This window comes from Hyla sarda, chromosome 4, assembly GCF_029499605.1.
Source record: "Hyla sarda isolate aHylSar1 chromosome 4, aHylSar1.hap1, whole genome shotgun sequence".
Classification (NCBI taxonomy): Eukaryota; Metazoa; Chordata; class Amphibia; order Anura; family Hylidae; genus Hyla; species Hyla sarda.
The window spans coordinates 133,509,021-133,532,477 of NC_079192.1; the positions used below are offsets into that span (position 1 = coordinate 133,509,021).

At 41.5% G+C, this 23,457-nt stretch overlaps 1 protein-coding gene and 1 long non-coding RNA gene across 9 annotated transcripts in view; one reads left to right on the forward strand and one right to left on the reverse strand.

Annotated features, from left to right (window-relative positions):
- Positions 1-23,457, forward strand: part of LOC130366909 (uncharacterized) — a 104,056-nt gene that overhangs the window by 28,227 nt on the left and 52,372 nt on the right. The window contains exon 3 of the long non-coding RNA XR_008891993.1: positions 22,844-22,954. This is a non-coding gene — a long non-coding RNA (uncharacterized LOC130366909). The remainder of the gene's footprint in view (positions 1-22,843; positions 22,955-23,457) is intronic.
- On the reverse strand, positions 36-23,336 carry GATM (glycine amidinotransferase). 8 transcript variants are annotated; one of them, XM_056569267.1, is made up of 9 exons: positions 23,282-23,336; positions 12,404-12,607; positions 9,011-9,206; positions 4,572-4,762; positions 4,251-4,388; positions 3,959-4,123; positions 3,633-3,696; positions 1,748-1,864; positions 36-920 (listed from the first exon to the last, which is right to left on the reverse strand). In XM_056569267.1, the coding sequence occupies exons 2-9, from the start codon at positions 12,605-12,607 to the stop codon at positions 808-810; spliced, it is 1,188 nt and encodes a 395-aa protein (XP_056425242.1). In that variant the 5' UTR covers positions 23,282-23,336; the 3' UTR covers positions 36-807. The 8 variants fall into 8 exon arrangements, with proteins under 8 accessions (XP_056425242.1, XP_056425246.1, XP_056425239.1 ...); XM_056569271.1 differs by lacking the exon at positions 23,282-23,336 and adding an exon at positions 20,621-20,640; XM_056569264.1 differs by lacking the exon at positions 23,282-23,336 and adding an exon at positions 17,321-18,072.

The following is a 23,457-nucleotide window of genomic DNA, read 5'->3' on the forward strand; positions in this document are numbered from 1 at the left end:
AGTGGTAGTTTTGCAACATCTGGAGGTCTGCAAGTTGGAGACCACTGATCTAGAGAATACAGCTTGGCCATTGGGGGTCACTAGTAATTCCAAAGGTATCCCATTGGTATTGGTTCAGTCCATAAAATGACTGACGGGTGGTTTATAGAAAAAGTTCCTTTGTGCTCTTTCTTTTGGTATTTAAGGCTGTAGCAGCTTTCTGTGACCTCTAGGTGTCACTGTTGATGAAAATAATAAACAGTAATAGCACCAGCACCACATTGAGTTACTTGAACTAAGAGGCGGTTAAAAGAAGACTCACGCAGGTTAAAAAAGCAAAGAGGTTCATTTTTTATGAAAACTAGAACAGAATGTTACAAAACACCAAGGCTGTTTCTGGAAAAAAATAAGAAATAAAAATAAATCTGATAAAAAGTTAGGATCCCTGTCTATGACCCCCCTAAGATAGAGAATACTGGATAAAAAAGGTAAGTTACATGATAAATTCACAGGTGCCTTTATGATAAGACAGAGGTAGACAGATAAAATTGGTGCACCCATTCTTCTCACCTTGCAGTCCTAAACGACTGGATTTTTTAACCCATTCTTAAATGCAAACGTAACATGTCAAAAAATGTTTTAAGTCGGCAATTTTTGGTCTTAAAGAAGCGTAATTTGGAGGGCGAAAACAATAACATTTCTTGGTAAATCCCAGAAGAGCTTGTAATTTAAAGCAGGTCACATGGAAAAGGCTACATTGTAATAATAGCTTTGCTTATACATTGAGGTGCTAAAAAGCTAATATATTGAAAGTTTCCAGCTACTGTATTAGCTAAAATATGACTGCAGGGTTCCACGGCGGCGAATATCACAGGTCCAGCAGTGGAATCCACCTCCTAATGAATTCGCATGGCGAATACTCACTTTAACAGTGGAAATGCCTGAAATGAAAGAAAAAATAGAAATGACACATAGGCCCTCATTTACTTAGAAAATCGGGTTGTAAGTCTATCTTGCTTTCTTACCCGACTGCTTTTTTCCCCTGGTATTTATTATTATGTCGCATCCTGTTTGTCGCACGTGGGTTTTGTTGGTTTTGGTTTCCAACTCCTCTGAGTTGTCGGGAAAAAATCCACAACAATTCAACAAATTCGGGTTGGAAAGCTTTATAAATACGTGGGAAAGCTCAGAAATTTCGGGTTACGCCCCTTTTTCGTTGTTTGGAGAATCCAAATCGGGTCCGTCGGGGAAAAAATGTTGCATCGTGTCGCAGACTGGTGCACGTTGTAACATATCGCAGACAAAGTTGCGACAAAAAAACCCGACAAAACAAGTCGGGTTTAGAATAGTAAATGAGGGCCATAATCTTCTTAATCTTGTAAAATAATGCTTTCCTTTGCTTTAACTTTAGATTTCAATAAAAAAAAAAATCCCAGTCTTTCACGTCAAAATCGGGAGTGATATGGGAGGGTTGGGCTATGTTCACACGGCGGAATTTCCAAGTGGAATACACCGGAAAAATTCCACTTGGAAAGTTCGCTGTAGCAGAGTCCCTTTGGGATTCTGTTACACTGTGCACACAGTGGAATTTCTGTAGCAGAAACACCTGCTCCCGAAATCCTGATTTCTGTGTCCCCAGACACAATGAACAGGGCCTACTAAGGAAAAATGGATCTAAATACACCCCCATATGACCCAAATGGTAATTAAACTTAACATAATGTAAGAGGTGCCTAATTTTGTATGCACAAGCTTCTTAAATACCCACCTAACTTCTCAAACATCTTGTGAATGGAAGTCTCATTGGCATCCACCATTACACGTTTCTCATCCAGCATTAACACATTCATGGAGAGCCATTTCGATGACATCCAAAGAGGATGATCTGAAAAAGAAAAAAAGAAAAGAAATTACACTTTTCACATAAAAAAAACTTTTAAAGACAGCATAGTAAGATAAAACACCCATAGGGCATAGATAGCCTTCGTAATCTGTTACATAGTTGTATATCAATGTATATTAATATACAAAAAAATGTCTGTGTTTCACATTTCTGCAATCTGCTGTCCACAACCTGTGAGGCTCAGCCCATTTTTAGTGACAGAGACACCTGAATGGCATATAGAAAGTGGAGGTAGGGTTGGGGGGGGGGGGGGGGTAGGGCTTAGCTTGTTCTATGTGCAGAAGGGGGTGGACAATAAGCTGGGGCTGTGTACTTGCAATCTTCAAGCCTGTCTTTATCCAGAGGACCACACTATCCCTGAGAGGAAATTCATGTCTGCTCACATACAATTTTGCTAAGCTAGTACATCAATAAGATCTTCTGCCCCCACAAGACATCTATAGTAGTTTTATGAAAATCATTCACCAGCACAGTGCTAGCCTGTGCAGTCTGGTGCACTTTGTCAACGTATAGCAGAGAGGGATATGTGCTATGCTGTGATTAGCCACAGAAGTAAGGAAAGGAAGTCCATGTATGTGTACTACTGGCAGACAACCCAGCACCGTCCCAATCCTTAAATTGGAGAGAATGTGAAATAGCTGTAGACTTTTGAGGGCTCAATAACAGCAGCGAGAGCACAAAAATCATCTTGAAAGAACTCTGAAGATCTAATCTAATAAAATCATGCAGGTATTCAAAAATATTTTCATATGGCAGGTAACTTTAATCATTGCCCTACAAAGTCTCTTTTCTTTTCTCTGACTTTCTCTGTAAATGTACTCATGGTCAGGATTTTATCATACTCAACAATCTCTCTATGGTCAGATCTGTGGGATCCATTATAGACACCTATATGTATAAATGCAGGGGTCAAGTCCTGGGAAAAATATCTCCACTTGAGGGCTGTTCCTGCAGGACTCCTGCTAATGGAACAGTGTTCCTGCTGTGGAAAAAGTGCAGGAACTCCATTCCCATGTGTTCCTGCAGGACATAGCCCCTGTATAATAAAATACATTTTATTCTGTAGTGAATTTATATTGTACATGTTATAAATGTAAATTTGCAATAGAAGTTCAATGATACCCATGTAATCTGATCGATGGTGATATCTCATCATAACTTATGGGTCTCAGGTCGAATTTGCACTTTTATAAAAATTTCACTTTTATTAGAAAACATTTAAAATACAGAATAGAAGTAAAGAGGTGTAAATAGAACAGACCACTTATACATTGCAGGATCCAGGTGTCACTAAGTTATTGCATAACCATAATGGCAATTATCACGAGAGCAGCCTGCTGTATATGTTTATCATAGACAGCAATCTAAAGTGCACTGTGCATTTATTCTGGTGTTAGACAACCAAATCACAGCCTCAGGACACTGCTACATGTCCTATTGTACTATCCCCACTAACATTATAGGGTGATCAATAGCAGTGAATTGCGCTTACCCATCATAGATGTCCTGGATCCTACCAACCCCCGACATATGTTTCGTTACCACAAACTTGATCAAGGGATCCCTTAATAAAGGGAGGATCTGGACATCTATGATGGGTAAGCGCAATTCACTGCTATTGATCACCCTATAATGTTAGTGGGGATAGTACAATAGGACATGTAGCAGTGTCCTGAGGCTGTGATTTGGTATAAAACACTCCTGCAATTACAGCTATGGTGGCTTTCAGTCACTACTATATCCTACTTACCATCTGGGATAAGTGGAGTGGGGGGAGTGGCAACAGTCCAGCCGGCCTTCTTGAACAGGTCAATCTATTAAACAGCATGAAATAATGCATTGAAAGATAGAATATATATATATATATATATATACACACATATACATATATATATATATATATATATATATATATATATATGAGATGATAGACAGATAGATAGATAAGTAAAATAGTTGATAAATGATTAAGTAGCTATAAATGATAGATATATAATAGACAGATAGATAAATGATAGATAGATAGATAGATAAATTAGATGGATAGATTAGAGGGGTAGATAGATTAGTATTAACCTGATGGCAAGGGCGATCTGGATTAGAGAGTACAAGGCCTGGTCCAATAATATTAAATGTTGCATCAATGTGCATAGGATTGGGGTCCTTGAATGAGATGACATGAACTTTGTACTCGGGTGCCAGATGTCTGCGCATCCATTCAATTCCAAGATAGTTTGTCACCTAATAGAAAACAACAAAGAAATCAGATTGCAATAAATAAGGACACAGCACCAACACAATCCGCACTTCAACAAGGACACCACTAAGGCAGCCCATGTGCTGCAGGGGGCTAGTATATGGACTTTACCTGGCTTCTCTGTGCGAAAATATCTCTACCAGCTCTCATGAAATCAGCAGCATCAAAACAGGGCTCAAACTCTGTAGTAACAAATTTCCCTTGAGCAGCGAGCTTGTGTCTGTCTTCTACAGTACGGATAGGGTATTCCTGAAATAAGAACAGTGACATAGTGAGTGGACAGGTTCATAGATATGTGATCTACACATGTACTGCCCTACAAGTGCTGTGTGGATACATAGTAAAAGCTGGAAAATGCAGCACATTAGCCCATTTTCTGTGGCTAAGAAATAAAAGAAAAAAAAGAAAGAAAGAAAGAAGAATATTTGTTACCTGGTCATAGAGCTCATCAGCCATTGTTGGTTTAGGTGCAGTGGTCCATTTTGCCCCTCGTCTAAAATAATCTTTAATGAGAGGACGATAGGCCCTATATTCAAAGAAGCGGGATCTCCATGCCATAGGGGCTTCAATGATTTCATTACCAACAACCAGCAAGATGTCTCTAGGCATAGCAGCATATAGACCTGCAAATAAAACACAAAAAATACTTTGTCACATCCTATATCTACAATGTCCATCAGTATTATATATATATATGTACTTGTTTGCAATTGGCAGACAATGGTGACCATACCACAGTCTGATACTGCTAGAGTGCCCATACAGCTTTAAGAGTACCTTCAATGAGTGATGAAAATTTTTAGTTGCACCAAAAATAACACCTTAAATGAATGTTCAGCCTCTCCTGATCCCCCCCCCATACACATAAACGTTCGGCTCAGCTGAGACTTCATATGTTCTGAATAGAGAGAGAGGAAGGATAAACTGCTTCTGGTGGTCTCTTATCCCCCAATACAAAAGGTTTTAGCGGTGGAAACATGTAAATCCTTCTCTTCTCTTCTGTAACATATTCAGTTGGGGAGAACCTCTGGAGCAGAGTGCCTCCATAAATGCCTAAAATGGTCCGTTCTGACAACTTTTCATTAATGTGTAGGGGCCTTTGATCAGGCAATGTTATTGATGAAAATGGTAAAGCTCAGTTGGCAATTCAGCAATGGATTTCCAGAAAGGATAACATAGAAAGTACCGAGTTCTAAGACAAGATGCTCTGGCATTGTTACTTTAATGTACACATACAATACCAGTCCTTATTAAATACCAGGGGTATTGCTAGGGGGGGTCTAATGGGGCTGTAGCCCCAGGTCTCAGGCCCATAGCCCCGGGTTTCTGGCTACCGCTGTTTTTTTAATGCCACCGCTGCTTTAAGACAGTGGTGGCTTCTGGGAAGTGACATGATGCTCCTGAGGCCTGCCAGCCCTGCTGCTCTACCACCCTCCGCACATAGCTGTGGTCTTAGAAGATTTCAGCCTTTCAGACTCGACTAGGCACGGAAAGAGGGAGAACAGCATCTCCTAGCAGCAGACAGACTTTGTTTGCTGCAGCAAACATTTATGACGCATGTCCCTGAGGGGTTAAAAAAAAATGCATGATGTCACCTCTTTATTTGCTTACCAGCCAGGTAGAAAAAATTATAAGATTTTAAAAAATATATAACTCTATTCCTCTATATTCCAAACACCAAAATTGAGGATTTATGATCACTTCACATCAATCATTGCTCTTCGAGGTATTCCCAAAATTTAAATGACCCCCTATCCACATAATAGGGGATAGCTAGGTGATCGGTGAGGTCTGTCTGCTGGGATACCCATCGATCACCAGAATGGGGAAAGTAATATGCCTCATAATGCTTCATGCATTCTCTTAGGGGCATGTCTGAGGGCATGATTATGGCGTGTCTGAGGTTATGGGGCGTGGCTGGGCTATGGGCTCTAGCCCCGGGTCTTTTGGACACCTAGCACCCCTCTGTTAAAGATATCAATTAAAAACTTTTCCCTTTAAAGTGAATGATAGGATATCTCGTGTAACATGCCATCACTTAGTGGTTGGGAGTCCAACTGCCTTAACCACAGCAATTTTTAAACTGGCCATACACATTAGACAGCTGTCAGTCAAGCACTTGAGACATCTCCCCTGTTTCACTTGGCCAAACAAGCATGCATTTTTAAATGGGGGGGGGGGGGATCAAGCCACTGCTAGACTCCCCTAATGGTGGCTTATACAACCCCCCCCCCCCCCCCCCCCCCAAAAAAAAAAAGGATCAGGCAGGGGAAATGCATCTGATCCCTTCCACATCAGCAGATGTCGGGGAACAGTTAGAAGGTCATGATACACATTAAGCTAATGTATATTTCATCTTTTGAATGAAGAGGCTGAGCCACTAGTTTATTGTGTTGGCTATGTTACAGTTCCGGTGGGTGGACGAGAGCAAACAATGCAAGGAAAGTGCCAAAGATAGGTACATCCCTCCATCCTCCAGACTGGTGGAAGTCCCAGAGGTCAGAATCCATAGTTCCTAATGTTATGACATATCCTAGTGATCTTCCAAAGGATTAAACAATGGGAATAACCTTTTAAGCTTTATTTACATCGTACAGGGAAAAGTCCTTTAAGAAGAACATTCCTTTCTAGCATTCCTTGTGAGGCCCAGTACCTTCCCTAGCTATCTTATTATAGTGTGCGCTCTGTCACGTGGCACAGGGGTGGTTAATCTTTTAAACAGAGTTACATCATTTAGCAGAAATTCCCTCAATGGTTTGTGCAAACCCACGCAGATTGTGGAACTGGTGATTATGGTTGAAAGCCATTTGCTGTCATGACAACAGGCACTGGCATGAGAATTCCAGCAACAATGCTTGTACTCATGAGCCCCGAGAGGACTGCTTAATGAATGCCCTTTTCATCTGGCTGCTTGTGGTGCGATAAGTGCCCCTGACTGTTCTTTGCCACCTCAACAAGATCTGACCAACGTGCCCGCAGGCTTACACATGCTAATAATACCGGCATCATTTAGAATAATATGAGCGCAGCTTACATCATTAAAACTGATGAAGAAAAAAGTTACCAGGATAAACTTTGCTAAAGTATTACAGCATGATGGACTTTATACAAAGATTTATCAGCCTGCTGTGATTTCCCATTCTACACAAAGATCAGTCACTTGATGTGAACAGCGCTCACCCCCTCCGCTAGCTGCACATTACACGGAGCAAAGTCTAGACCAGGTAACTCATTAAAGTGTGGCAATTCAATGTCCCTTATATATTCCTGGTATGTTCAGCAAAATACGTTAAACCCAAGTTTAGGGAAATGCTATTGCAGAAAGAGAATCTATCTATCTTTCTAATGTCTTGATATTAATATTAATTTATAATATCATTTATTTATACAGTGCTCACAGATTCCGCAGTGCTGTATACTCAATTTAGTCCCTGTTCCCATTGGGAGAAAACCGTAGTACCCAGAGGAAACCCTTACAAGCACAAGTGGGATTTGAACCCAGGCCCCCAGAACTTATGTACGTATGTGTAAATTAGAGTTATACTGTATATAGTAGAGTTTAGGGATGTCCTGATACTGACAATGTCCATCTCTGCAGCCAGATAGTAACACAAAGAGATGTCACAAATCTATCTCCTGATCTGATTAGTATCGGGCTCTGGAGATTGCTTGGGAGTTTTAAACAATGTCAAGGTAAAGTATGATTTAACCGTCCGGCAGGGGGATGTAGAGAATAGTTAGTGCTGGGGCAGGGAGAGTAGAGGGTGGGTGGGAGAGGACAAACAGGCTATCACTACAGGGGCTCAGAAAACTGGAAAAGCTGGATGCCACACAGTATGTCTTCTACTCAGTTTTTTCAAAGAGCTCCAATATGGCTGCTTTACAAGACATGAATTCTCTTCAGGAGACTATGAAAGCTGCGTGGCAGGCAACCACAGTGCAGGGCTCACAGCAGTCCCCCAATATTATATATATATATATATATGCTTTTCCTCTCCTACAAAGTTTAGGTAGAAAGACCAGGCAATGCTGGGTACTCAGCTAGTAGTTACCGTATTTTTCGTCTTATACGGCAAATACATGTCCTATCGCGGTGGGCCCTGCGGCCATCAATGGCCGGGACCTGCGGCTAATACAGGACATCACCGATCGTGGTGATGCCCTGTATTAACCCTTCAGACGCGGCGATCAAAGCTGACCGCCGCGTCTGAAGCGAAAATAACACTAACCCGGCTGTTCAGTCGGGCTGTCCGGGACTGCCGCGGCGTCCCGAACAGCTTACAGGACACCAGGAGGGACCTTACCTGCCTCCTTGGTGTCTGCTCTGTGCCGGGATCCCCTGCATCGCCGACGCCCTACTTCGTCGTCACGCACGCCGTCCCGGCATCCAATAGGAGCAGCGTGCGTAGCCGCGTGCGCAGCGACGTGATGGCCGCGACGGAGAGCAAGGATACCCGGCAGCAGAGACGTTCCGGGGGACACCCAAGGGACGCGGCGACAGCGATGGAGGGTGACATCCAGGGCAGCGGTGACGGGTCCGGAGCGGCAGGGACACGTGAGTATTACCTCCTATATCAGTGGTCTTCAACCTGCGGACCTCCAGATGTTGCAAAACTACAACTCCCAGCATGCCCGGACAGCCAACGGCTGTCCGGGCATGCTGGGAGTTGTAGTTTTGCAACATCTGAAGGTCCGCAGGTTGAAGATCACTGTCCTATACTTTACATTTTATTTGGTTCAGAATCTTTATTTTCTAGATTTGTATCCTATAAAATGAGGTGCGTCTTATATGCCGGAGCGTCTTATATGACGAAAAATACGGTATATAAGCAGCAGAAGTCCTTGTTACCCGATACTGAATAATAGCATACCTGTAGATTCAAAGTCAGGTGTTTTGTATGGAACTGACCAATCCATCACCTCAGGTCTTTGAACATTAACGCCTTCATGACGTAAAATATTGCACATTTCCTCAATTTCCGCAATGGCTTTCTTCACATGTTCCGGAGGAAATATATTGCCTCCATGTTTCTGGTAGAATGGCCAATACTTTTCATAGGTGTTTGCCTACAAAGACATAGGAAACGTTTCTTTATGTATTCTCCAAACAGCTGTATGTCATATAAAGTTTCACATATTATTCTTCCTAATGGAAGTAGCTTCTATTAATCTGACATTACAAAACAATACAACATTGAAACATTGTAGACATCTGCCACCAATGCTTCCGCCTGTTTCCAGGATATCTTACATAATCCACCGAGTTCAGTCTCCCTTTTACATTCTGGGAAAAATATTTTAAGGACCAGCTGCAACATTAAATGTCTTGGACAGCTGCCTCTTGACACTAGTCATGACGACTGTAATTTAACCCTTTTACAGTCATGGCTGCCTTGTAAATATTGCAATGACATATGCATAACTTAAAGGGGTACTCCGGTGAAAAACTTTTTTTTTTTTTAATCAACTGGTGCCAGAAAGTTATAGTTGACTTCTATAAAAAAAAAAATCTTAATCCTTCCTGTACTTATTAGCTGCTGAATACTACAGTGGAAATTATTTTCTTTTGGAAACACAGAGCTGTCTGCTGACATCATGAGCACAGTGCTCTCTGCTGACACCTCTGCCCATTTTAGGAACTGTCCAGAACAGCATATGTTTGCTATGGGGATTTCCTTTTACTCTGGACAGTTCTTAAAATGGACAGAGATGTCAGCAGAGAGCACTGTGCTCATGATGTCAGCAGAGAGCTCTGTGTTTCAAACGGAAAAGAATTTCCACTGTAGTATTCAGCAGCTAATAAGTACTGGAAGGATTAAGATTTTTTTAATAGAAGTAATTTACAAATCTGTTTAACTTTCTGGAGCCAGTTGATATGAAAAAAATTGTATTCCACCTGGAATACCCCTTTAAAGTGAGAATAGGCCATGAATGTGAAACCAACAGGAAATCCCTTTAACTCTTTGTTCTCACTTTACCATAGTTGGTGTAGGTGAATGACTTTTCTACACCTTAAATTTGTGTGGTGGTAATGTGTTCGTGTGCCAAATTTATTAAATGGTTGCATTGCATGTGATAAAGATAATGCCAGTACACATTTTTTGGAAATTACACTTCAGTTCACCACTTTGTATGGTTTCTCCTCTGCGACTTTTTCTCCAATATTTTAAACCCGTTGCGCCAAAATGTTTGATTTTTCACTAAAAGTTGCACATGATAAATTCATGATCACTGCAAAAAAAAACAACAACCTGATTTTGATCTACCTATACAACCATGAGAAAATGGTCTATTAAAGGTACCATAACACCGAACCCAGCTGCATCAGGAAGCTCACTCTTGTGACTGCTGTAGGTGGACTAACAGCTTCATGGCATACCATTCATGTACAACCCATAAATGAGCTATATGAGAAGGGAGGGGTACAGGGAGCATAATAATACTATTACATGGTGCTTTTACTGCATAACAGACATTGCATAACAATTTTTTGCAACTCTTTTGGGGTAGAGTCACACGTAGCGCATCCGCAGCATATTTTACGCTGCGGATGCGCTACGTGTGAGTGTACCCCAAAAGAGTTGCAAAAAAGTAACTGTGAATAATTTAAATTCCCCCTATATGTTTATGTATTTTTGTTATAACCACAATATAGTCTGCATAAAGACGTTCCTGTCTTTATGAACTGTAGCAGCACATGGACGCCGGCTGTCCTCATGTCATATGCTACTCATGTGAGGTTCCTTACATTCTTCCTCCATCCACAAATATGTCAACATAGGAGGCAATGTCTGTTATGCAGTAAAATTATCATGTAATAGTACTATTATACTCCCTGTACCCCTCCCTTCTCATATAGCTCAATTATGGGTTACGTGTGAACGGTATGCCATGAATCTGTTACTTATTTAAAAGGGTCTACGACCTCGCTACAGTGTGTTCAGTTGTATTTAGTACTATAAAATCAATCAAACAACTTCCATATATTGGTTTAGACAATATAAAGAATACATTCTGTACAAAAGAATGAAGATTGGGGTCATTCACATGATTGTATAAGCTCAAGTTCTAGCAGCCAGATCGTCATCTCTTATAATGAACCTAATATCTAGATTTACACAATGTTATACACGATATACCACTCTAATAAAGTGTCAGGCAGGTTCACTTTTACATAGGTGACTGTTGTCTAAATAGTGTGATTATTGCTCCATGTAAAAGGTCCAGCGAAAAGGTGATGAATGAGCAAGCACTGGTTGTGCTGCTTGCATACAGATTTAAAGGGGTACTCCGGCGCTAAGACACTTTGGATAGGGGATAAGATGCCTGATGGCAGGGGTCCCGCCACTGGGGACCCCCAAGATCTTGCACGCAGCACCCCGTTATAATCAGTCCCTTAAGCACTTTCGCTCCGGGTCTGATTACTGGCGATCACGGGGGCCGGAGGATTGTGACATCACGGCCCCGCCCCAGTGTGACATCACGCTCCGCCCCCTCAATGCAAGCCTATGGGAGGGGGCGTGACATTCTGTCACGCCCCCTCCCATTGGCTTGCATTGAGGGGGCGGTCAGGCATCTTATCCCCTATCCTTTTATCCCCTATCCCTGCGATCAGGCATCTTATCCAATATCCTTTGGATAGGGGATAAGATGTCTTAGCACCAGAGTACCCCTTTAAAGGGTTACTCCGTTGGAAAACTATTTTTGTTTTTTCAAGTCAACTGGTTCCAGAAAGTTAAACAGATTTGTAAATTACTTCTATTAAAAAAAAAAATCTTAAAAACTTCCAGTACTTATCAGCTGCTGTATTCTACAGAGGAAATTGAGTTGTTCTTTTCTGTCTGACCACAGTTCTCTCTGCTGACACCTCTGTCTGTGCCAGGAACTGTCCAAAGTAGGAGCAAAATCTCCATAGCAAACTTCTCCTACTCTAAACAGTTCCTGACACAGACAGAGGTGTCAGCAGAGAGAACTGTGGTCAGACAGAAAAGAACAACTCAACTTCCTCTGTAGTATACAGCAGCTGATAAGTACTGGAAGGATTAAGATTTTTTTTAATAGAAGTAATTTACAAATCTGTTAAGCTTTCTGTCACCAGTTGATTTGGGGAGAAAAAACAATGTTTTCCACCGGAGTACCCCTTTAAGCAGTTTTATATCTTTATGGTAATGCTAATGGCATTGTACTATTCCCCTACAGGAGCTGTATTTGTTTTAACCCATATATTAAACAATGGCACCTTTTACCATGAGATAGCTGCTTACCTTCACTTCTACTGTAAAGGGGGGAACACATGCATTTTCTGGTCTCCCCACAATGACTTCCTCTAATGGGTCCCATTCATTGTAAGAGCAGACAGGACTGTCTTGGGTGACAGTGTCATCAGCAGTGCGGGCATTTTGGGTTGCTGCAGCTGCCTGGGTGCTTTGGAAAGTTCGCTGCACCCATCCGACGAGGCCTTTACTCATCTGTAGGAATAGGAAAATAAAACATACTGTTGGTATTCTTTTCATTTCATTGTAGTTAAACAATGCAAAACATTTCCCATTGTTTCTTATGTGATTAATAACAATAAATAAAGAAATACCATAGACCCTCAACTCTCCTGACATTCCTGTTTTTGCAAATATATTCTCAACTGGTAACAAAATATTAAAGGTAGTATATCAAAGGCCTACTACCCATAGAGATGCATACAGTGATCCCTCAACTTACAATGGCCTCAACATACAATGTTTTTTTCTGGACCATCGTAACTTGAAACCAGTCTCAACATACAATGCTACGGACAGTCCAGATCTGTGAAACGTGTCACAACTGGAGGAACTAACCAATCAGAAAAGGCATTTTACTGGTAAATCACCTCTATTACTGAAGTGCATGACTGGCTGTCTGGTAGCGCCCCCTACAGTACAGGGAGGAACTACAAGTTCTGTACTACTCCTTACCTGTGCCAGGGTTAGTTGCTCCTTTTGGACACCAAGTTAGGGTGGCTCCTAGAGATGAGCGAACTTACAGTAAATTCGATTCGTCACAAACTTCTCGGCTCGGCAGTTGATGGCTTTTCCTGCATAAAGTAGATCAGCTTTCAGGTGCTCGGGTGGGCTGGAAAAGGTGGATACAGTCCTAGGAGACTCTTTCCTAGGAATGTATCCACCTTTTCCAGCCCACCGGAGCACCTGAAGGCTGAACTAATTTACGCAGGATAAGTCATCAACTGCCGAGCCGATAAGTTTGTGACGAATAGAATTTATTGTAAGTTCGCTCATCTCTAGTGGCTCCATTTGGGACACTGGATGTACTGTATAGGACCCTGAAGAAGCTCCTGTCCTCTACATAAACCATTGTTTCCCAACCAGGGTGCCTCCAGCTGTTGCAAAACTACAACTCCCAGCATGCCCGGACAGCCAACGGCTGTCCGGGCATACTGGGAGTTGTAGTTTTGCAACAGCTGGAGGCACCCTGGTTGGGAAACACTGACATAGACAGTGATTTACAGCTTCCAGCAGCTCTTTCTTACTTTTATATTTAAGAACTTGCTTAATCTGTATTAGGTATCTACTTATTGGGGGACATGTACCATTATTTGTGTATGGTAGAAGCATTTTACCCCTTTCCCCGAATTCTAAATTATGAGCAGAAGCGCTAAATTTATCAATCAAGCGCAATGAGCTTCATAAATTGCAGGTAAATATAGTAATCTCCTCAATCCACTCTTTGGAAAATAGAATCAATGATTTAGAGCATCTTGCTACGTTAAGTCCAAGATGGCTTATATTTGCGCAAAAAAAACAGCTCTTGCGGCAAAATTTTTGATGTTAAGGAAAAGTACGCAGTTAATAAATCCATGCGTACTATAGATGTCACTCCAAGGTACCCCGATTCGGCCACATCTGGAGGACATGCTCTACCAAAATGTGCGCCAAAAAAATGCCCAAAAAAAGGGCTTGCGCAAAATTTTGCGCAAAAAAATACACAAAAAACAGGGGTAAAATCTTTCATACATGACCCCCAAAGTTCTTTAATCCTCACTTTTTTCCTATTTTTTGGATGACATTTTGGTGGCTTCAGAACCAATTACCAGGTTTCCATAGAGTTCTGGCCTCAACATACAATGGTCGTCCTGGAACCAATGAATATTGTAACTTGAGGGACCACTGTACTCTTCTACAAATAGCTGTTATGTTATTATCAATCACACATATGAATGTAAATGTTTCTGGAGGCTTCAGAAATGAAGATGCCGACAATAAAATAGTGATCACAAGGACTGATATATCGTCTAGACATCTAGCATAAAATTCTATAGATTTATGTAAATTTGGTGACAGCAGTTTGAACAGTGGGAATCCTGTGGGCAGTCACCTTGTGGTGACTCATGGTATTGCATGCATTCATGCATGAAACTGATACAATCTACAGTATGCACAACTCCCTCCTACATAAGAGGGCCTCTTGTCTGCGAATAGATTGATGGCTTTGTTGTGTGCATTCGAAGACCTTCCTACATGCCACTCTGCACGTACGAGTGTCACTTGCTTTATCAAACACTCCAGAGATTTGCACTGTGACCCCTTAACTCCAACCAGTGGTCAAAGTAAACTATGTCACGGCTGCTGTAAACATAATTATATGACTACTGTCTTATTGAAAACCCCTGTGCAGGGCCTGGTTTCCTATAGATAGAGAATTTCCTAAAGAATTCCTGACAGAATATTTTGCATAGTAACAGCATTTAGTTTTACAGTTTTTATGGGGGGGTTAGGGTAGCAACCATATGTACACACATGGGGGGAGATTTATCAAAACCTGTCCAGAGGCAAAGTTGACCAGTTGCCCCATAGCAACCAATCAGATTGTGACTTTCATTTTTGAAAAGGCCTCTGAGAAATGAAAGAAGCGATCTGATTGGTTGCTATGGGCAACTCAGCAACTTATCCTCTGGACAGGTTTTGATAAATCTCCCTCATGGAGGTTATATATTTATTAGATTATTATACACACACGTACAAAACATCTATATATGGCGCTGAGGTTAAAAACAATTTACACACAGGTTATATATATATATATATATATAGTAAATTTGAGTAGCCGGATTAGTCCAGTGATGCAGATGCAAATCATAAAATGTTGCAGTATCTTGTAATACCTTTATATATATATATATATATATATATATATATATATATATATATATGCTATAAATACATATGTATTAAAATCCTAGGCAAACACTGGATATGTAAAAGGCAAACACAGGGTATCTTACAGTATATAAGACTTATCTAAAAGTTGGGCATATAGTAGGGAGAGTGTTGTACTCATTTTCACGGATAATGGAGCATATACAGTGGTCCCTCAAGTTACAATATTAATTGGTTCCAGGACGACCATTGTATGTTGAAACCATTGTATGTTGAGACCATAACTCTATGGAAACCTGGTAATTGGTTCTGAAGCCCCAAAATGTCATCCAAAAATAGGAAAATGCGAGGAATAAAGAAAAATAAGTAGATAACTAATACAGATAAAACAAATCCTTACATATAAAAGTAAGAAAACGCTGCTGGGAACTGTAAATCACTGTCTATGTCAGTGTTTCCCAACCAGGGTGCCTCCAGCTGTTGCAAAACTACAACTCCCAGCATGCCCGGACAGCCGTTGGCTGTCCGGGCATGCTGGGAGTGGTAGTTTTGCAACAGCTGGAGGCACCCTGGTTGGGAAACAATGGTTTAAGTAGAGGACAGGAGCTTCTTCAGGGTCCTATACAGTACACACAGTGTCCCAAATGGAGCCGCCCTTACCTGGTGTCCAAAGGAGCGGCTAACCCTGGCAGAGGTAAAGACTAGTACAGAACTTGTAGTTCCTCCCTATACTGTAAGGGGGCGCTACCAGACACCAGTCAGTGCTTGCACCTCAGTAATACAGGGGTTTTACCAGTAAAATGCCCATTCTGATTGGTCGGTTCTTCCAGCCTTTGACATGTTTCATAGATCTGGACTGTCTGTACATTGTATGTTCAGTCTGGTTTCAAGTTACAATGGTCCAGAAAAAAACATTGTAGGTTGAGGCCATTGTAAGTTGAGGGATCACTGTAGTGCAATAAAATCTGCTTTTGATCTGGCCTGTAATGGTCACACATGGCAAATGTATTGCTGAAAGATCTGAGACCAAAAGCCAATCCATACATCTGAATGTTTTTTTTTTTTGCAGCGTTAACATAGATTTACATATGCCCATTCAGATGCAAAAGACAGTCCCAGAAATGTATGCCAGGTGTAAATACCATAAAGTGTGCGTGCACCCTTTTGATGCCTAGCTGTTGTGGAGCTACATTTTATTGCAGGTTTTGCAGGGTATAACATTTCCTTCTTTACCGCCTGTTGCCTACTTTCTTTGCGGAAAACAGATTTACCAATTTGCATCCATCTTGCCACATTTAAATGTGGGCATGGGCTAATAAAAGTAGTAGGAGCCTCGCACAGCCCAGGAAATTTTGGATAATTTACGCCAGGAGCTGGCATGAACGTATGTAATCCACATCAGCTCATAGCTGGCTTAGATTGTAACATGTGGCACATGGACAATGAAAGAGGAGCCAAATATATTAAGTCTTGTACCTCTCAATGAATTAAGCGGATCTTAAACCAGATCTCCTGCCTTTACTTCAAGTACAGAACCAGTAAAAGGTTCTTCAAACGTTCTATCTTGTTGACTGATCCAGTGGGAATAAATAAGAGGCATCAATCTCCTAATACAACGACTGATCTGTTCAGTGTCCAGTTCCCAGGCCAACTTGACAAATACATGAAAATGATGAATGAAGCGAATACGGTTGACATGTGTGGACATGGAAAGAACATTGTAAATCTGATAACAGAGACATTCAACAAATTGCAGCCTTGGCACTATCACCATGAAAGATAATATGGTCAATTTACGAAGACTAAATGAATTTCAAGGACAGTGGTTTTATAGGAAGGCTAGATAATGCAGTCATTACAAGGCAATAGAGCTGGAGCTAAAAATATACATCCAACTGCATGTAAATGTTACATGATCTGATGTAATAGTGTATAAGCTGCAGTAACCAGACACTTATCCCTCCGATCTCTGAGCCAGGGTTGTGCAATGTGAACAGGCATGGAATGGATGGCATGAAATATAGAAATACAGACCATGGATCCTATGTAATGGACAGCTTCAGCTCCCCTGCTTCCTCCTCTCACACATCTCACTCGCAGCATGGTGCCTGGATTGCCTATGGGTGGGAATGTATTCACTGAATGAAAGAGAGCTAAGAGCCCTGTGTTACCCCTACTCAAGCCAAGTAGTATGGAACCCTGCAGGGCTGTAAAAGCTCTTTATATGAACTCACAATCCCTCTCCATTGGCTGCCGCTGATAACAGGTGGTGATAGTGCCAGAGCTAAAGGTCACAAATTCCCAGATTAGAAAGTGTCTCTTGCAAGAAACGTAACACCTTTTCCCTTTTTTAGCTGGGACAAGACAGTGGGGATCAATGTGTTAAAAAATGAGAACATCTGCAGGATCTGTACAAACACTGAACACACTGAGGATATAAACATCTGGTGGTTGTAATATGAAGTCCCATGCCCTGTCCATCGTGTGCATGTTGACTACAAGGTATTACACGTACAATACTTGTTATTTATTGACTTTTCTCCATGTTGGGTCCAGACTCTTTGGAAACCGCTGCTCTTTAAATCACCATTTGACTTAATTTAATGTCATTTGCTTTGTATTATATTGAAACGAGGCTGTAGAATCGCAAGATTTAGGCATAAATTCCTCTACAAATTGGCCATTACTACGAGATTTCATAGACCACCTGTATTGCGTCTGGTTGCATATGCTCATAAATCTACAATATGAGCATGAATGTGTCTGCTACTGATACTAAATCACAGAAACTGAATCATTTTTATTAACTTGTAAAATAGGGGTTTATAGAAGAGTCTTATAAGCCATTTTCAGACCAGAGATGTCCCTTAACAATTTAGAAAATTGTAATAATAATTTAATCTTTTGAAAGTTTGGTGATGTAACATATTGGCCCATATTTAAAATGCAATGTATTTTCAAGCATGGAATAGCACCATCTAACCGAAATGACATTAATGTACTATGATACTATATATTTAGCTCTGGCTAAAGGCCTAAAACCGATGTCATATAGGAAATCCCATCATAGAGGACAATGTTGTTTGATTCTAATGTGGGAAGGGAAATGCTTATTCTGGTGAATACAATGACATGAGTAGCCTGTGCTATGACAAGAAATCTATCATTCACGATGGAAAAACTCTTTACAATTATAACAAAAAAGAAGCATATAAAGTATCACTATCGGCCGCACCTCGGCCTGTGTAAACAGGGAATGTGTGGCCAACAGTAATGTATTTAATGGGCACGATAGATCGAGCATTATGAAAGCTCAGCAAGCGAGTGTTGATCATTGAGATCAGTGCGATCAGTCAGATCAGTGCTCGTTGTGTGGCTCCTGTTGACCCTAAAAGGGCCCTTAGTTTGTCATTCCAAGTGACCCACAGACTGCAGAGGGCCCCTGTGCAGTAACAGTATGTGAGCCCTTTACTATCCAATTCTTCATCACAAAACACTTTCCTTATATCTGCTTAATAAATCCTTCCCAAATAGGCTGATTTTTGTGGTCCAAAATTTACATTTAGTAGATTGTAATAAACACGATTATTTCCTGCGCTCCCCCTCATAAAGGACCCCTATGCAGCTGCACAGGATGCACATATGGAACATCTGCCCATGTAACACCAATAGCAACTGATATTAAATGTGTATTGTTGATGAATATTGATTGTTGATACATAAATGTGATTGTATAATGAAAGAGTAGAAAGTCCAGTGCAGGCACAAGTGCAGCAGGAACTTCTTTATTCAAACCACAGTAAAACAGCAGGATAAAACATGTTTCAGTCATTTGTACCAGTCTTAAAGGGGTATTCTGGCGCTAAGACATCTTATCCAAAGGATAGGGGATAAGATGCCTGATTGCGGGGGTCCCTCCGCTGGGGACCCCCATGATCTTGCATGCAGCACCCTGTTACAATCAGTCCCTGGAGCGTGTTCTCTCCGGGTCTGATTACTGGCGATCACAGCTGTCACGCCCCCCCCCCCATAGGCTTGAATTGAGGGGGCGGAGCGTGATGTCACAATGCTCCAACCCTGTGATCGCCAGTAATCAGACCCGCAGCGAACATGCTCTGGGGACTGATTGTAACGGGGTGCTGCGTGCAAGATTACGGGGATAATCCTTTGGATAGTGGATAAGATGACTTAGCGCTGGAGTACCCCTTTAGTTATATGATGAGTATGAATAAGGCTGGTACAAATGGCTGAAACGCATTACTTTTATGCTGTATCGCTGTGATTTGCATAAAGAAGTTCCTATTGCACTTGTACCTGCGCAGGACTTTCTACTCTTTCATTGTACATACCATGGTGTCAGTTCACACCGGTCCGGATGCGTTTTTTCTGGCTTAAAGGGGTACTTTTTTTAAATCAACTGGTGCCATAAAGTGAAACAGATTTGTAAATGACTTCTATTAAAAAATCCTAATCTTTCCAGGACTTATTAGCATCTGTATACTACACAGGAAATTATTTTCTTTTTGGATTTCTATTCTGTCTGACCACAGTGCTCTCTGCTGACACCTCTGTCCATTTTAAAAACTGTCCAGAGCAGCATATGTTTGCTATGGGGATTTTCTCCTGCTCTGGACAGTTCCTGAAATGGACAGAGGTGTCAGCAGAGAACACTGTGCTCGTGACAGAAAAGAAATCCAAAAAATAATTTCGTCTGTAGTATACAGACGCTAGTAAGTACTGGAAGAATTAGGATTTTTTAATAGAAGCAATTATAAAATATGTTTAACTCTCTGGCATCAGTTGATTTAAGAAAAAAAAATTCCACCGGAGTATCCCTTTAAGGGGTGAGCTGAAGTCTATTCCTTTTTTCCTGCATACATGTAATTGGTGTTATTGAATTGTAACATTAAAGGGGAACTCCTGTACTTAATAACTTCTTCCGAATGCCCACGGTCTCCTGCCCCCTACATGCATCTCTATGGGAGAGCCAGAGATACATGAGCGCAGTATCTTCCATAGAGATGCATGCATGTTGGCCCCCTGCTTCCTGCGGTGGTTGACACAGCTCTGTGCACGGAACGGTTGTTGCATCATGCAAGGGGAGATCCAGGACATCGGGAAGGAGATTATGGGGGGGTCCCATTCGTCAGACCCCCAGCGATCAGACACTTTTCTCTTATCCTGTTGATAGGGGATACGCTGTTAAGTGCCGGAGTTCCCCTTCAATTACTGTTTTGTGTAAATGGTAAACCAAAACTACAAACAAACTCATTCATAACATGCAGTAAACATTTGGGGAGTCATCTATCGTCTATCAGTGACATGTAAATATACCTTTAGTCTATCCCCAAGGATGGCATCACCAGGTATATGCTTTCAGTAAACAGAGGTCCTATTCAATCATTTGTGTCCTGTATCAGGCAGATTTACATTGTAGGTCACTCTTATTATCTCCACATTATTCTGTTGAAGACTTGATCAAAAGAACAGAACCTGCTAAACTGAGGGGAGTGAAAAACAAAGAACTCCCAAAAACAATAGCAGTCTGAGTCAATAGACAAAACAAATAGATAAGAAGATTGGGTAAAGGTACAAAAATGCTAATGTTCCATCCCCCAGGCAAAGGTGCATATCTAAGGCTCATGTGAAAGGTTCATTTACATACTAATAGTTTCTTAATGACAGCTCTGTTCTTATAGCAGATTCTATGTACCCAATGCTGTCTACCTAACATGTCTACAATAACTGTGTATTCTCTCTATTACCAGAGACCTCAGCTACTACCTGAACTAAAGGGGAATTACATGGTAAAGGCACATGTCTGTGTACGTGTGGTTACACGTATAGCTAGGCTCTCATAAGGAATGTATGTAGCTAGTCTGTATGGTGTCTGCACTAGACACTCGAAATTAGCTTATTTCGCCTTTGACAACTCTATTACTTTATACTCAATGCGCATACTGTGCATGTAGTCTAAACAGGGGTCAAGTCATGGGAAAAAAGTGTGGGAACTCACCCAAAATTTCCACTTAAAGGGGTACTAGACATCTTATACCCTATCCAAAGGATAGGGGATAAGACGTCTGATCCCAGGGGTCCCGACGCTGGGGATCCCCACGTTCTCCCTGCTGCCCCCGACATTCCTTTAGAGTATTGGGTGCCGCGCCGGAGGCTTGTGACGTCACGGTCATGGCCCCTCAATGCAAGTCTATGGGAGGGGGCTTGACGGCCGTTACGCCCCCTCCCATAGACTTGCATTGAGGGGGAATTACTGTGATGTCACGAGCCTCTGCCCCGCATCACCAGTCATCCGGCATGGAGTGAAGCTCACTCCATGCACTGGATGGCTGGGGTGCCACAGCCAAGATCGCAGGGGTCCCCAGCAGCGGGACCCCCACGATCTGACCCCCTATACTTTGGATAGGGGATAAGATGTCTAGGGGCGGAATACCCCTTTAAGGGCTGGTCCTGCAGGACTCCTGCTAATGGGATCTGCGTTCCTGCTGAGGAAAAAGTGCAGGAACTCCGTTCCCATGGGTTCCTGCTGGACTTGAGCCCTGAGTCTAAATCCCTCCCTCAGCTGTTACAAGGCTCTGTTCACATTACATTTGGCCTGTACTTCCCATGCATTACTAAATGGAGCCCCATGCAAAACTCTTCACCAGACCACTGAAAATATTTAAGAAAAAAACTGTGTTAAACATACAAAGTACAGCCAACATACATGCGCTTGCATCCTTTCTTTGCTGTACATGCCTTTCCTTTTTTGTATATTTTTGTGTTTTTTTTACTATATGGACCAAACAAAGTGTAGTGAGAGCCTTGGGGTATGGGGATTCCAGACTTTATCAAGTAAAAGGGGTGTAAAGTTAGGAACCTGTTATACAGGCAGACCCATGAATGGCAATCTAGCAGATCAGGGCTTATTTAAAGAGCCTTTACATGGCTCAATAATTGTGTGGCCAAATGATCGCTAAATTGTTCATGTGGCCCTTCACTTGCATCATTGTTGGCTACACAAACCATGTTTATGGCTGACCAATGATGAATTTTTTGGGCAAAAATCCCGGCTATCAGCCAATGAACAAGCAAGTGCTTGTTCGTTGGCTGATCATTGGGTCTCTTCCACTGGGCTTTAAAAGGGGACTCCGGTGGAAAAATGTTTTTAAATCAAGTCGTGCCTGAAAGTTCTTTTCTTTTTTAATTATTTTCTGTCTGACCACAGTGCTCTCTGCTGACACCTCTGTCCATATCAGGAACTGCCCAGAGCAGGAAAGGTTTGCTATGGGGATTTTCTTGTACTCTGGACAGTCCCTGACATGGACAGATGTGTCAGCAGAGAGCACTGTGGTCAGACTAAAAATACATTTTGAAAAGAAAAGAACTTCCTCTGTAATATACAGCAACTGAAAAGTACTGGAAGGATTAAGATTTTTTAATAGAAGTAATTTACAAATCTGTTTAACTTTCTGGCACCAGTTGATTTAAAAAAAAATTCCACCGGTGTACCTCTTTAATTGGCTTATTTAACCAATACTTGCCCCATATCATTTTCAGGTGTCTAGCTGCTTCGCAGGCAGTTCGTGTGGAGGTCAAACTTCATCAGAAGGAGGAGGAAGAAGACCATAGCAGGAACTGGAAGAGCTGAGATCAGCAGTGGCAAGGGAGGTAAGTATGCCGGTTTTCATTTTTATTCATGAATCAGGAGGCATAGAGTTGAGTATAAGATTTCCCTGGAAAACCCCTTCAAACAAAACCTGAAAGTTACCAAAACTATATTATCAATAGGTTTTATTATAATGTATTTAATTTCAGATTTGCCACTTATCTCTGAAAAGTAATTTTTCTGCACTTAAAGCAGTTTTTCTTTTACTAGCAATGTACCTGGCTGCCATATACCTAGTTAAGTAAGGTATATTACCCTCAAGGCTAATCACCCTTTAACCTTATGATCATTTAATCTATGACGGAACATGGGATAAAGGTCATACTTACCTTTAGAGGACAGAAAATAACTTTTAGATGACCGCTGCTGCTGAGAGAAGTTTCAGTCTAGAATTTTCACCATACTTATACATTTTGCAGAATGCTCCAACCAGAGATGATGTCACAGTGGACATTTACTTTTTCATTCACTCTGCATCATAGTCATCCTTGAGTGTTTAAAGGGG